This window comes from Dermacentor albipictus, chromosome 7 (genome assembly GCF_038994185.2).
Source record: "Dermacentor albipictus isolate Rhodes 1998 colony chromosome 7, USDA_Dalb.pri_finalv2, whole genome shotgun sequence".
Classification (NCBI taxonomy): Eukaryota; Metazoa; Arthropoda; class Arachnida; order Ixodida; family Ixodidae; genus Dermacentor; species Dermacentor albipictus.
The window spans coordinates 80,563,290-80,579,820 of NC_091827.1; the positions used below are offsets into that span (position 1 = coordinate 80,563,290).

The 16,531-nt window shown below is 46.0% G+C and overlaps 1 protein-coding gene across 2 annotated transcripts in view; it reads left to right on the plus strand.

Moving 5' to 3' along the window:
- The window catches only part of LOC135898972 (uncharacterized), a 30,056-nt gene extending 14,283 nt beyond the window's left edge, over positions 1-15,773 (plus strand). For both annotated transcript variants that reach the window (XM_065428229.2, XM_070521338.1), the window contains 2 exons: positions 15-101; positions 15,400-15,773. In XM_065428229.2, the coding sequence (XP_065284301.2) occupies positions 15-101; positions 15,400-15,560 (248 nt within the window). In that variant the 3' untranslated portion in view covers positions 15,561-15,773. The remainder of the gene's footprint in view (positions 1-14; positions 102-15,399) is intronic.
- Positions 15,774-16,531: the final 758 nt, after the last annotated feature.

Consider the following 16,531-nt stretch of genomic DNA (forward strand, 5'->3'; position numbering starts at 1 on the left):
ACCCTTTTTTTCAGATGTCGTAGTGACTACGCTGGAGCAATTGTTTTATGTTAACAAAAATGGCACCTGCGGAATTTTTATGGTCATCCCAGAATATAACGGTGAGTTCGCTTGTGTTCGGCCTTTTCATCGTCCTCAATATCTCTGGTGTCTTCTTGTTAATGCCGTTATTCGGTCGCCATCTGTACATCTTCGCCATGCCTTGAGGGAGGGCTGTAAACATTCAATACATGCGTGCTTGTCGCTCCTCTTTAAAAAGGAAGAATAGCAATATCCGGCTCGTGCACGCAAGATTGGGTTCCATCATAAAGAAATTTCTGAGCATAGCGGGCCATGCCCCCTGCGTGATTGGGGGCGACTTCAACGCACCGCACCCTTCATGGGGCTACCCGGCGGCGACACCAAAACGCAGAAAACTGGAAGTAGTGGTGACGCAAGAAGGGCTATCGATCCTCACCGATCCCACTTACCCTACGAGGCTGGGAAACAGTGTTAGTAGAGACACGTGTCCGAACAGCACCTGGGAAGCGATCACTTCATCCTCTCTCTGGAGATAAGCACAAACGCGTGCAAACGCAAAATAGGTATCGCAAGAATTACGAACTGGGACAGGTGGAGACAGGCCCGGGCATCTACTGCAATCTCTATTACAAACCTAGAGGAATGGGTTAAGGGTGAGGTGCAAGCTTTGAAAGCCTTTACGAAAGAGGTCTGCACGACAGAAGATTGCCCAGCGGTCGATCCGCACCTTCTACATTTATGGGAAGCAAGACACTCATTGACAAAGAGATGGCGAAGACAACGGCTTAACCGCAAACTCAGGAAATAAATAGACGAGATAAACAAAAAGGCAGAATCCTACGCCATATCCTTGGCTAGACAGAAGTGGAATACGCTTTGCGATGGTATTCAGGGGAAGCTAGGTGTGTCAAAGACTTGGAAGCTCCTGCGTGTCCTAATCGACCCCAGCAGCAGCAAGTCGGCCACTAAAGAGAGGCTCACGAAGATTGTACACACCATCCCGGGTACGGACACAGAGTTGATGGAAAAGCTCAAGACCAGGTATCTGTGCACGGACCCAGTCGTGGAACAACCGGAGTATTCTGGGCTGCCGAATGCGAAGCTGGACATCCCACTCACGAAGGAAGAGATCAAAGCAGAAATAGCGGCCATGAGAAAAAAATGCAGCTCCAGGTCCAGATCAAATAACAGCTAAGCTCTTATTTAACCTCAGCGATGACACCATCACCTCGCTGGTGGAATGCTTCAACGAGCAGCATTGGGCTACAGGAACGCTACCAATGTCCTGGAAGACGGCCGAGGTTCGGTTCATTCCAAAGCCGAACAAACCCCTTAAACTGGATAATCTAAGACCGATATCGCTGACCTCGTGTTTGGGCAAGCTCATAGAGAGGGTCATCAACACGAGACTCAGTAGATACTTAGAAGAGAACAACCTCCTACCCAACACTCAATTCGGCTTTCGCCCTCACCTATCGACCCAGGACGCCCCCTTGTACCTGTACAAGGATCTCCTTGAGACACCCCCAAGTCACAGACAAGGGCCATCCTGGCACTTGATTTGAAAGGAGCGTTTGACAACGTTCTGCATAAAAATATTCTTCAAAGCCTCGCCGACACTAACTGTGGCGCCAGAACCTACAACTATGTCAAAAACTTCTTATCAGCAAGGCAAGCCACTATAAACTTCGTTGGAATAAAATCAGATCCCATCACTCTAGGCCCGAGAGGAACTCCGCAAGGGGCGGTACTGTCACCCCTTTTGTTCAATTTGGCTACGAAAGATCTCCCAGGCCTTCTCTCCGAAATCCCGGGTATCAAACACACATTGTATGCGGATGATATCACTGTCTGGTGCAACTCGGGCAGTGACGCCGAGATCGAGGAGCGTCTTCAAGCAGCAGCGGACACGGTGGACCAGTACGCAAGGGAAAGAGGCCTCCAGTGTGCGCCGGAAAAGACCGAGTTGCTCATCCTGAAGAACCCGAGGACACCCCTGGCGCAGAACATCACGGTGTATATAGACAACCACTCACTACCGAAACCCACGGAGATCAAGATCCTAGGGCTGTATATCCCGCAGGGGCGACAGAACACCACCACTGTGAAGAAGCTTACAACATCCACCGAGCAAATCCTCCGGATGATGCATCGCATCAGAAATAAGCACCATGGCATGAAGGAAAGGGACGCCATCCCCTTAGTGCAGGCTTTCGTGATTTCTCGGATAATGTACGGGACGGCATTCCTTAACATCTCCAAGTCGGAAATTGAAAAGTTGGAGACGCTCATCCGGAAGGCCTACAAGACGGCACTGGGGCTACCAAACTCCACGCCAACGGCAAAGCTCATGGCTCTAGGAGTACATAATACCCTCAAAGAGATGTGGAAAGCACAATGCCTCTGACAACTCAATAGGCTCGCACTCACAAAACCAGGTAGAGATCTGCTCGAAAAGATCCATATTAATCTGCCCTATACGATAGACCAAAGGGAAGAGGTACCACGTGATGTGAGGAGATGCATCAACGTGTACCCCATTCCGCGGAACATGCATCCCGTATATAATATCGAAAGGAGAAAAGCAAGAGGGGAAGCCCTGCAGAGGAAATGGGACGAGCAACCTAACACCCTTCATGTGGACGCCGCAGGGCCAAAGAATGGAGTGATGACTATTGTGGTCTCAACGCCTTAGGATCGATGGTGAATTGCGCCTCGATGAAAACTTCCAACCCCACTCACGCAGAGGAAGCATCTATTGCATTAGCTATAGCATCTAACCCCAACGCCGATGTGCTCACTGACTCCCAGAACGCCTGTCGCAACCTCAATAATGGATGAATTCATAGGTCAGGGTTGTCATTGCTGACTAAGCATCCACCCAGCCAAGCCTCAGTCACCTGGTTTCCCGGTCACCTAAAACTACCGGGAGGAAACAAAGCCGCTCACAGGCATGCCCGAGCTCTTCTATACCGGGCGTCTCCCCCTGATGACCGTGAAGAGTGCTGGGACCTAACTGCTTTAGCAGTGTATGCTGACATTCTCGCACCATACAGAACAGCCAGGAAGGAGTACCCAACACCACATAAATCCCTCAATAAGTTGCAAGAGAACATTCTTAGGAGGCTACAAACTAATACATACCCAACGCCAGCTAATTTACACCAGTGGTACCCTGCACTATACTCCCCGCAATGCCCACACTGTGGAGCGGTAGCTAACCTCTACCACATGGTGTGGGTTTGCCAGTTTAATCCCATAGTTGACCCCATCCCAAATCCCTCAAAAGAGCAGTGGGAGGCTATTCTGCTCAGCGATGAACCTGACCGTCAGCACTGGCTGGTGGGGAGGGCCAGCGCAGTAGCAGTAATCAGTGGGCTACCGGAATAGGCGGCCCACCCACGAGTTCTACGAATATCCTGTAAATAAAGCTGTTTTCAATCAATCAATCGCCATTCCTTGACGACGACGACGACTCACTGCCTCGCCTTCGTCACGCTTTAGTCACCAATGCGTCTTACTCACTGCGTCGTTGCAATGCCTTCGTCATTATGCCGCCGTTACCATAATGTCGTCTTTATGGATCCTCGCTTCCTGTCACCGTTGTTTCTTCATGAAGACATAGCCATTTTGGACGCGAGCCGCGCGATTCACCGGTCGTAGTCATTCCGTCGCCACTTTGCCGTCATGGTCATGGAGTCGTCGTTTGTCGTCAGGCCATGTCGTCAGAATTCCGTCTTCGTCATTTCGCCGCCATCATTACGTCTTCGTCACTTTGTCGTTCGTCAAGCAGCCGACATCAGTCTGTCACCATCGATCCGGCATCGTCCCGCGGTCTTCGTCATTCCATCGTCGTTCCGCCATTGTTTCGATCAGGCCATCGTGGTCATCCTGTCGTCGTCGTGCCAAAATGATCATTCTATTGTCATGTTCTTGCCGTGACGCCGTTGCCTTCATACCGTTCTCGCCGTAATTCCATAGTCGTTCCTTCGTCGCTATACGTTGGATGCGCATGTTTAGGTGCCAGGAGTTTGGTTTGAGCGATGTGTAGCCCCATGAATATGTGTGAAACTCAGTTTGGAATTGTATACTTACACATGGTCGGTAAAGTGAAGCAGATGCCCTCGCAAAACACCACTCAAGGCTATGCTTAAACCAGTTTTAGAGCGCATAGAATATATAAATCTTTTTTTAAACTTCAGAACCCGTTTCGTCTATTGCAATAGAAATTACATGGGCGCTGCAAGTGCGTTCGCGTCCTTCGCGCCACCGTCTCCGTCATACAATCACGGTCGATGATTCTTGCGTGCCCGCGCATGGAGAGTTAGGTTTTCAGAGTCGCGCTAGATCGCGTGCGTTCCGCTCTAAAATAATGACAGCAGTGCCCTGCCCTGCGCTGCTGGCCTCAACGTTGTGCCCACGAGCACTAGCGTCTCTGTTTGCAGCTAGACTTCAGGGCTCGGAAAAGATACTGTGCAATTGTATCATAGTACGATACAAGATACACGGGCACCAAGTATTTGAGATACAGATACAAGATACTGCCGCGGTTCTTGAATCCGATAGGACACTTTCCATTTGAATCTTAAGATGCCGCGATACATTCGTAAATTTCTGAATATAAAGCTATATAATCTAGCAGCAGAGGCATATACACAATAATGTTAGCGCTGAAATTTCTTAACCACCGACCTGCCTTTTTTCTTTTGGGTGAAATGTCAGTATCTCAACACTTTTGTCCTCCTTGCTCAGTGTATAATATTTTCATTCCGGAACAAATTATTCGGGTTAGTTTAGCTGCTTGAGATGAAAGTCCTTTATACGCTGAGCTATCAGCGATTTTCGCTTGTCACTTTTGTGAGGGATGGGAGTCAAGGCTGCGCTTGCCGACCAGCTAGCGGCTCACCATGACATTTTAAGAACATCAGTTCTTAAAATGTCAGTTCTTCGATATTTGCGCCGTGGCGCAAATATCGCTGCAAAGTTTTACCTTGTCCGGAAATGCATTACGGTTTACGCGAGACCGTATCACCGGACAGGTGTGCAGCAGCAACGACGCGTTTCCTAGCCCTCTCTACCTCTCCCACGTGACCGGCGTGCCAAACTTCACACGATTTCACTTTTGTTCCACTTCAACAATCATATAGCTACGCATTAAAAACAAACAAGAGAGATAAGGAAGAACAAACATAACAAAAACAATGTAGACGTATCGAGAGTGAACACGGCATCACACACAGTACAGGCGCTTTCAAGAAATGCTGTTGTTCTTTTCCGGCATTGTGCATCAATTAATGCCTAGGCAATGTTCACAGCATATTTTTCTCCGAAAGTGGTCTGCTGGCGAAGCCGATAATAGCAGTTCACAGAGCAGAGTGCTGAGTGCGGAAGTGGCAGAGAGGGTGCTCCATACTGTCTCGTCACCCGCCGAAAATTTCTTGTCGCTCTGCTGGCCAGTCCTAGAAAATGCTACATGTGACGTCCAGCAATTTGCAACAGAGCGACATTGTTTTGCGTTGGCAGAGTCCAGGGGAGAGAGAGGGCTATTAGGTAGATGAAGATACAATATTTACAGCTGCAAATTAGGAACGAAAGAATGACTTCATTTATTGAGAAAAAGGAGGAGCAAACATCGGTGGAAGAACGTCTCAGCAGATTGGGAAATGATCGGGGGACAAAAAGAGGAAAAACTCGAGTCCGGGTGGCGGGAGAAGTCACAGTTTGCGGACAAGAGGCCAGTTTTCCAAGCATCATGTCTCCTCCATCAAAGATGGAGGAGACACAATGCTTAGAAAACTGACGACTCTTTATACGAAGTGTCTGTCGACTGTGAGAGTCCGAGAACACGGGAAGAACGCAAACATTAACTAATCCACAAAGAGGGAGACGTTACATAATTGAAAAATTATAGGCCCATTAGCTTACTCCCAGTATTATGTAAAATATTTACCAAAATATTCTCCAATAGAATAAAGGCAACACTGGACTTAAGTCAACCAAGGGAGCAGGCTAGCTGCAGGAAGGGATACTCTAGAATGGGCCACATCCATGTCATTATTCAGGTTATCAAGACATCCGCAGAGTACAATAAGCCTCTCTATATAGCTTTCACAGATTACGAAAACGCATTTGATTCAGTAGAGATACCAGCAGTCGTACAGGCATTACGTAATGAAGGAGCACAGACCGCTTAAGTCAATACTTTGGAACATATCTACATAGGTTCCACAGCTAGCTTGATTCTACATATGAAAAGTAGGAAGATACCTATAAGTAGAGGGGTCAGACAGGGAGGCACAATTTCTCCTCTTCTGTTCACTGCGTGCTTGAAAAAAGTATTCAAGCTATTAAACTGGGGAGGCTTAGGAGCAAGGATCGATGGCTAATATCTCAGCAACCTTCGGTTGGCCGATGACACTGTTCTATTCAGCAACAATGCAAACGAGTTACAACAAATGATTTACGACCTTAATAGAGAGAGTGTGACAGTGGTTTTGAAAATTTATACGCAGAAGACAAAGATAATGCTGAATAACCGGGCAAGAGAACAATAATTCAAGATCGCCAGTCAGCCTCTAGAGTCTGTGAAGGAGTACATTTACCTAGGACAATTAATCACAGAGAACCCTGATCATGAGAAGGAAATTCATAGAAGAATAAAAATGGGTTGGATCGCATACGGCAGACATTGTGCGCTCCTGACTGTAAGCTTACCATTATAATTGAAAAGGAAGGTGTGCAATCAGTGCATTTTACCCGGGCTGACAAATGGGACCGACAGTTGAAGACTGACAAAGTAGCTTGAGAACAAGTTAAGGACCGGGAAAAGAGCAATGGAATAAAGATTGCTACACAGGACGTTAGGAGACAGAAAGAGAGCAGTTTTGATCAGATAGCAAACGGGTATAGCCGATATTCTAATTCACATTAGGAGAAAGAATGGAACTGGGCAGGTCATGTAATGCGCCGGTTAGATAACCATTCCACCATTACAGAATGGGTACCAAGAGAAGGGAACGTAGTCGATGACAGCAGAAGACAAGGTGGACCGATGAAATTAGGAAATTCGGGGGCGCTAGTCGGAATCGACTGGCGCAGGGCAGAGGTAATTACGGATAGCTGGGAGAGGCCTTCGTCCTGCAGTCGACATAAAACAGGTTGATGATGATGATGGTGTGATGATGATGATGATAATGAATATAAACGAGAGTTGGGGAAACCAGCTGAATTCAGTGTAGATGTGTCACGTGGCGAGAAACTGATTGGAGCCACCACCCAGCATGCGTCCTTCGCAATGGTATAAGTACCCGCCGTTCTTGGCAATAAACGTTTCCTGAATAGCAATATTGGCAATTATTCACCGGCCATACCTCGTCCCGTATTCCCCAGTGGCAGGCTTTTCGTTTTCAACAGCGCTGCCGCGTCAACTTACGACCATACCTGACTCTTGCGGTTATAGTCGCCATACTCATGACTCTAGCTATGGCGGGAATACTATGAACGTGGGATTACTGCACAAGTTAGTGAACAGACAGTTTACAATAGAGTTTCCAGTCTTACATAAGTGCTACGTAAGCACCTTTGCGGGACGTTAAAGTGCGTGTCCCTTCAAGACAGAGTTTAATGTACATCAACGGGCAAACATCGGAATGATTTAGATGAAAGGGCGCAATCTTTGAGCTCGTTCTAAGCATATCCAAGCCAACACAATCAATTAGCAACCCTCCTGTCATTTCTACGCAAGAAGGTTATATAATGAAACTTCTTCAGTGGCAGTGCCAGCCACCGCCGCCACGTAGGGGTGCGAGTGGAGTCGCCGATGGCCGTATTATATGAAAAAGAGCGCGCGCCTGCAGCGTCGCTCCGCGGTATACGCTCAGCGTTCCTTGCGTTTGCGGTACCGCTATGAAAGATAAAATTTAACCACTTTAAGAAGTATATCAGTCCGGGGACGTGTGTAGTTGCCGTCGAAAAATAAAAAGCTCCTCCGTCGACTGATTGCCGCAGGCTTCGATCATGGGAGACTATTCGCACTTCCTCCCCTGTTTAAATTATGAACAGTCTTTCCATACAAACTAAGCTTGTGTGAGGTGAGTGCTTACTGAACATTCACCGCTGTTTATCTACTGACTGATGTGAACGATAATTAGACACCTTGCATAAAGACTGAATACACTTCCCATCCGTCGACGGTTGACTAAAAGGTGCCACCACTACTTCATGTTTCGTGAGCGTTGTCACCTGGTTGTGGACATGTGGAAAACTCCACTGAATATTTCCTATGTGTTGCAACTAGATCCGAACCAGCATTCACACAAGTGGAGGTCTTGCTTATATCGCAATATTGTATTACCGTATTTACGTGAGTGTAAACACAGTTATATTTCGAGGTTTCTTGCCTCAGAACACGCTACGCCATTTATTTGGATTTATAACACAAATATAACGTGGCTTTCGCTTCGTTTGTTTTTATTGTCGCCTGCTTTCCCTGCAATATGAATGATATTACGCTGCCAATGGCGTTGCCCAAAGCGCAAGTAAAGAAAAATCACTTCTTTCCAATCTTCCAATGTAGTTCGCACTTTTCTTTTGTAGCAAAAAGGGCTGCTCTACGGCATAGGAAAAAAGTGAATGAGGATTGAGAAAAAACCAATGCAATCAGCCAGAAAGCCCAACAAGATTCGCTGCACAACACAGCTTGCACAATGGATTTCGTGTCTACCATGTTTCCCACAGTTTCTGCTCTAGTAAAGAATGAATCTGCGAACAAGTATAACATAGCGAACATTACGTAGGAAAAACTAGCGTTGAAGTTGGGACACAGCGCAATGATAGTTTGCGCATTTGATGCATGTTGGAATTCAGACAACGAAGTTTAGCAAAATGATCATTCTTATAAGCCATTAGTTCTAGCATAATAATTGGCATAATAATCAGCCTGTTGCCGGCCTTTAGCGTTATTGTTTCAAATCACATTGTAATATATTACATTCGAAGATTTTTGTAATCCCTTGCAAGTTTATTGCGTATTAGCTCTGCGTTATTGCTTCACTATAGTGCAGAAATTATTAGTGCTCGGGTGAGAGATTCCTGGAAGAACGACGCATAACTAAAGCATCCGGCATTCTCTAAGTTAAACTCGAGTGATTTACACCGATATAAATACTAAACGAAAAAGAAATAACACACGCGTTACTGGGCCCTGTTCGGCGCCTTCTTTTGTACCCTGCAAAGTCGGGTGCGTATCTTTTGTTGCGATATCTAAAAGTGCAGTTGTCGGAAATTGAGAGGTGCTAGGCTACAAAAACACAAGAAAGCTAGGTACTGTATTGGTTCGATGTACAGGTCACGTACGTAAGTAAGGCCTGAGGCTCACAAACCGAACGCAGATTCAGGGCGCAACTAGGCCAACTGACAAGTATAACCGGCTGTAGTGATGATCAGGCGATTGAGGCGGGCCTGCCACATAAACATTTTTAGTCCTGCTGTTAAGCGGATAAGTATGTGCAAGTGAGTTCACTTGTGTGATCAGTCAGGGCACATCAACACGAGCATCTAATCTTCTATGAGGTCGCATATAAAGCCGAAACTATGTTCAAAAGGACTAGAGTATTTTCTTGTCGAGAGGAAGAGTGATGAATAACAAGCGGTGTTGTGGAGCGAGGTCGTCTGATGTCGCCAAAGACAGGGCAACAATCTTATCCCGGTGATCAGCGGAAATGTACATGGACAGGAGGTCAATGAGCATGTAACTGATGCTTCATTAAGGTTGCTGGGTGCTTGTGTTGTGTCTAGCACGAGCGAGTGGTGTCATCTAAGGCATTGGAGAGAAAGCGTTGAGCTAACTCCGCGAAAAGTACTTGAGGATCGCCATATTGAACACCAACGCCCCACTGGAGAAAGCCTGTGACATCACTTGCTCAGGTGGTCAAGAGGGCTTGAGTGGTAGCTTGTCGTTGGGCGTATTTGCTAATCACAGCGATAGAAACAAGCTTTACGAAAGTAAACAGAGGGAAGGGGGCGAGTGGGTAGAGAATTAGAACAATGAATGAACATGTAAGGTATCAAGAGAATAAAGGAGACATCTAGGATAGATGGACAGCTATTCAAGCTCTGGCAGAGTTCATATTCGGTGACGTAACGACGCACCAAATGGTATATGCCAATCCAAATCAATCAGCGTGGTCATACTTGCGTATCACGCTGTGGTGGCCGGCCGCCAGGGCATCATGGAGTTGTGCATGACTGTTTATATCGTGTGCTCGAAAATGACAACTAACACATCAGGTACATCAGGCGGACGTTTCTATGGTACAATGTGACATCCTGAAAAAAAAAAAGCTTGAGAGTAGAGGCATTAGATGGTTGTGCACTACGGCCCTTGTTTTCCTTGCTCATGATCAAAATTTAATTAAATTTTGGGGTTTTACATGCCAAAACCAATTTCTAATGATGAGGCGCGCCGTACTGGAGGACTCCGGAAATTTTGACCCCCTTGGGTTCTTTAACGTGTACCTAAATCTAAGTACACGGGTGTTTTCGCATTTTACCCCCATCGAAATGCGGCCGCCGTGGCCGGGATTCGATCCCGCGACCCCGTGCTCAGTAGCCTAAAACCATAGCCACTGAGCAACCAAGGCGGTAAGAGTTTATTTCAGTGTCTAGTTTGGATAAAATGAGTTCAAGTTGTGTTTATTAGCATCACAATGGCGGGCGTGCTCAGGCAAGAAGTTAAAGCATTTGAATGAAGAATGCTCTAGTACTTTCTGTACATTACGTGCGACAATGATAGCAAGAATACAGCATTAATAAACGAACAGAATCCGAAAACAAGCTCACTTATTAGTACAGTGTGGTAAAAAGGAAGCACCTTCCCACTGTAGCTGTAGAGTACCCAATAAAATTAACAGGCTGAAAAGAATACGCAGTCTTTTATAAGTGCGTAGACAATTGGCCTCGTGGCAAAAGGATAAGGTTAATCCTGAAGGCGGAAAACCATATGGCCCAGTCGGACTAATTGGCGCTCGCAGGGATGAAATCCCCAAATCCCCAAAGAAATAAAAACATTTTTTTTTTACTGTGAACTTATGTATGGGCTTAGGAAACGCGCTCATCAATGGAATAGCTTCGTTTCAAGTGCGAAAAAGCGGCTGAAGTGTCCACGGTGAAGTTGATTTAAACGGCTTCAGTCCCACGGCCGCTGCGTCGTTGCGGGATTTCGGTGGTATCGTAGTCGTCAAAATGAGCCACAATTTGTTGTTAATTCAAGAGGCTGATCAAAGGCAAGAAGGCAGAATATTGCAGCTAGTAGAAGCCTCATGTAAATAAAATAAATATTTGAGCAGCGTTGTCAGATTGCGTGCTATGTTTACGACGTCTTTCGGAAATCTCCCAAAAGGAGATTCACAGACATATTCCCAACAGAAACCTTCAGCAATATACCGACACTTTTCTGTGGTCTCCATGCCACTGTATCGGCCTGTCCGAAAACCTAATTTCACGCTGCAAAAGCCCCCTACTTGCCCCTACGCAGTCTCAGCGAACTATAAAAGTGTCCCTTTCAGCGCCATTCAGTCGTCTTCATATTTGCAAAGCAATGTCGTGCAGGTGTTTTCTATAACACTGTGCTCCTCGACTACTGCGCTGCCATTCGAGAAATCGCCGCGTTAGCACTGCATCGCTCCAGGAGTCAATATCTGCGTCGATTAAAAAAAAATGCCTTGCGTATTTTATCAAGGTTTGCGAAACACTATCTGGCAAGTGTTGCTAGTGGTAAGATTTATGCTAAGCGGGGCCCTGAAACGTACAACTATTCCAAACTGTTTTATTCGAATCATCTGACGTCAAACATACGTAAGCGCCAACGCAAGCATCGGGTGGTGACCCGCCAGCGTTGTCTGAACGGCACAATCAAACTCCCTGCTCTTTATAGAAGGTCACCTTTGCTTGCTCGCAAAACGAATAAAAGTGCCTACATTGAGCGCTTTGAGAGGAAGATTGTATTGGTTCAAAAGTAGTAGTCACGAACAAGACACCAGTTTCGCCCATAGTAGAGCATCTGCGGGAAAGAGCGGTTTGTTGAGCTGCCAGCTGCGACGGCGCCGGAGCGTGCGTCATTAGCAAGGATCCCAGCTGCATAGGCACGCGCTCACGTCACGCGCGCTACCAGTGAGAGCCGTCTCGCTTCAGCCGGAGAAAGACAGTGTCGGAAAGGCTGTCGCGTGCACTTTGCCGGATTCCTTTGCGTTTGCTTGTCTCGGAAAACAGATGGGACGGCGAGGCGTTGTGGGTTACCGGGCAACGTTCGATGAGCGGCAGCGAGAACTGGCCCGGAAAAGGGCTCGCCGTCAGTGCGCCGGTCCAGCCGTTAAATGCGGCCGAGCCCAGGCAATGCGATAGCAACGAGAAGATGCCGAGCTGAGGGAGCGGGAGCCCGAAGCAATCCGGCACCATTACCAGTGTGTTACTTAACCGTGACGAATATCATATGCACGTAGGACAAGCTTCGCTTATCCCCTCTTTCCGTTAGGGGAAGGGTTGCTCGTTGCTTTCTTATCTAATTGGCTGACAGGATGGGAGAAACTTCCTCATGTGGCCTGGGCTTCGGTGGGGCCAAGCCAGAGCCGTGAAAATCGAGAACCTGATGAGGAGCGTCGTGCAGGCGTCTTCGAATGGCCCGCTTCCCTTGCTTGATTGCTGTGGCTGGTTGAAAATCGCAGCGGCATCCAATGTAAGCTTAAGAATGTAGCTAAAACCAATCCTCGGCAATTAAGAGTTGGCACAGCAATGTCGTATACTTCCCGAAAGGGCTGGATAACGTCATACTGCCGCGCAAAAGGCTTTATCATATGCAAATAAATCCATGCTGTCCGGCAGGTGCGAGTAGCCAGTGCCTGAGCGATCAGCCTGCCGCCATGTTATATTTCTTTTGGAACGGGGAAGTCTCTGGCAATTCAGATAATTTTTCACTTTTGCTCGGCATGTTAATGCATCTTTAACACCCACACGACATTTTGACATGTGAGTTTTCGCTTGTGACGTCGCGTGACAGACAAGCGTAGTGGACGCAGCGCGCTAACTTTTAACCAATAGCAGGGGGCTAATGGCGAAGGGCATCGAATCAGAAATCATTGTTTTCCTTTTGTACGGTCTATTCATGCATAATTATTGTGTACATGTCGTATCAGATGGGGAGCTATTTTGGTTTTTATGACTTTCCGTGACAGACAGGCTATGTGAGGTTGGCCCGAAAATTTTTGGACCAATTGTCGAGGGGTGATTGCAGAACTGGAATGGAAAAGCTTGGAATAACTTTACGTTATAGGGCCGCTTGCATCAATAAAGAAATTTAAACAATTATATTGTTTAATCAACAAATATCTTTTTGAAAACGACTCATTGCAATGTCCATGTAGGTCCATCTATATTATAACGGGGACCATATCAAAATACTAAATTGTTCCCCATGCCTCATGTGAGTGTTGAAATATTTATAAACCAAAAACCAACACAACATGCGTATTTCTCAGCAACGCGCTTTAAAAGCGTCCTCTCTGATTGCGCGCAAACGAAAAAAATTGGCTGGGGTTTAGCTAAGGTTAAGCCTGGATATCTCGAAGCGAAAAGGTTCGGTGATGGTTATGGTTTAGCTTATGATTGTGCTTTATGATTTTGCCTATGGTTATGATTACGGTTTATCTTATAGTTAGCTTTATGATTTAGCCTATGAATATGCTTATGGTTTAACTTACGCATATTCTTATGGTTTAAGTTATGGATGTGCTTACGGTTTAGCTTATGGTTGTGCTTTATGATTTAGCCTATGGTTATGCTTACGGTTTCACTTATGGATAAGCTTTACTTACCTTATGGTTATGCAAAATGCTTATCAATGATATATACCTTAATTTATGCAGGATTATAAAACTTCTTTATTCATCACTGTTGGGCACAATGTCTTGCGATTTCCGTACAGCCATACACACAGCTCTCTGTATCGGTAGTATCACTCTCTTCTCCATCCATGTTGAATGCGCACGCCTGTTCTCTGGCAAGCGGTTATATAGTCAGCCTCCGCGATAAACACGCGCTTGCAGCGAACGTCAAACGATGACGCATAGCGCGCGCCAGTGGCCACCTGCGCAGACTCCCAACACGCTTACGGAGCCGATTCCGACATACGCCAGCTCGCGCGAAGCGCGGTGTTGTCTAACGTAGTGAAGCTTCTCGCTTAAAAAATTCAGGGATTTGCGCCACTGCATAACTGACGACAAAGGCTAATACTCGTGATCGCATCACGGGAGCGTCACTCGCAGTGCGACCATAGGTCATAATAATTCACTTAAATGATGGTAATAGGCCTATAAGGTGGCAATTGAAACAGGTGGATGAACTATAATCCATGCAATTATGGAAATAATCGTAATCAGAACAAATTCATTAAATACCACTGAGGCAACACGCGCAGTCCTGGGTATACTACCCGCATCTCTTGTCGCTGTAAGGTTCGTAACAGCGCAAAACAAGACGTGGACTAAAAGAAGGTAAGTGGCTATGGTGTTGGGCTGCTGAGCACGAGGTCGCGGGATCGAATCCCGGCCACGGCGGCCACATTTCGATGGGAGCGAAATGCGAAAACACCCGTGTACTTAGATTTAGGTGCACGTTAAAGATCCCCAGGTGGTCTAAATTTCCGGAGTCCTCCACAATGGCATGCCTCATAATCAGAAAGTGGTTTTGGCACGTAAAACCCCATAATTCAATTTTTTTTAGGAAGGTAAAAACGACAAAACGGACCTTCCTTTTGTCCGTGTCTAGAGCTGCGCTGTTACGAACTTTACAATGAATCCTAACCAACTGGCCCAACTTGCTGTCTTTGTGCAGTATATCCATTGTCGCCCTTGCTCCTTCTTAAAATTTTAAGCAATTCAAGGGATTCGTGCATTTTGCATAAATATGTTTATCTAAAAATGACATCAGCGCCGGAATTACCTAAAGGTGCAATAAATATCGAAAGTAGCTCGTCTCTCTCTTCAATTCGAGATCCAAATATTTTAGCCAAACTTATCTTAATCTGATGGGGACTAGATTTCGTAAGTAACAAGGCCTATTCAAGGGCAAGAACTTGGATTAAGAAGGCACAATTGAATACCGTCACTCGCATTTTACCTTTCGCGAGGTCTTCTTCATTTCGACACACACACCGCAAAAATAAATAACTCAAGTGTGTACGTCTGTTGCATTTTTGTGCACATTTCCTAATGCACATTTTCAACCTGCGAGGAGTAAGAGGTCTACCGTAATTAATCTGAAATCCTCTTGATATGTATTATCCTGAAACATCGATACGTATTTAAATCCTATACTTTCTTTTTTCAGGTATCTACCCATATTATGATCTCCGAGTTAAGAATTCTTCCATTACAACGGGCCCTGATGCTAATTGTACAAAGGAATTCAGCCTGATTGGGCCAACAGGGCGGCTTGCTTATGAAGCCGACTGCCAGAAGGAAGTTTTCCCTCGTAACGATACCAGTTAGGTGACAACTACTAATAGCAACATGTTTAACTTCAAAAAAGCACACATCTCGGCATTGGTTTTCCTATAGTGCTTGGAAGAGCTTTCATTGATTCGTCATCAAAATAAATTAGACTTCCAAAATGCCCTAACAATAATTTTACATGAGTTTTTTTTTCTGCTGTATCATGTACAATAATAAAAATGGATCAGTGGCACCAATAAGTCCAAGCTACGAGAAGGGCTTGTCACGTGTGGGTTCATGTGCTTCCTGATTTGTATATTACAAGCATGACTTTCCATTTGAGCACTGTGTGACAACTAGCTTTTGTCCTTACCGCACATATGGCACGGGGTAATGTATTGTTTGTTATTATGAGTACAATTTGCAAGAATCGTGAACGAAATAAGCATTTCGGCAGCTCGTCCCTTGCGTCTCACTCTACAAAACACGAGAAGTTCGGACTTCACCTTGACTGACCTCGTTATTGACATGTATAACGAATACACTAGCCGCTTTTGCATATGCATGCTAAAGCTAATCACAGTTAGGGATATTTTATTCAAATAAGCACTTGCGTACTCCTGTCCCTTCGAGTGCGTATTCGGTTAGCAGATTTCATACGTGATCGTTTCATCATTATCTCCTTTTTTTATTCGCTTGTGTTACCACCCAGTCTAACTTCAGAATAAAGTTAATTATACTGACACACGGTGCCCTCAAATCACGCGGGCCAGCCGCCTTCTGCGCCCACCCAGTTGTTTACGGTTACGTGTGAACGATAGCAGCAGTGAAGCGGGCAACCCATGCTCACAAGGCACGTGCGATCGGAACGACCTGTCATCGGTGCGGGGCACGAGGAAAAGAAGAGGCGTGTGGAACTCTTGGGAGAAGACTGTGTACGTTGGAGCAAGAATATCACGTAGCTGTTTGTCCGGCACAATTTCGGCTAACGCAACGTAATTAGAACTCCTTTGCTCAACTGTGTGTTA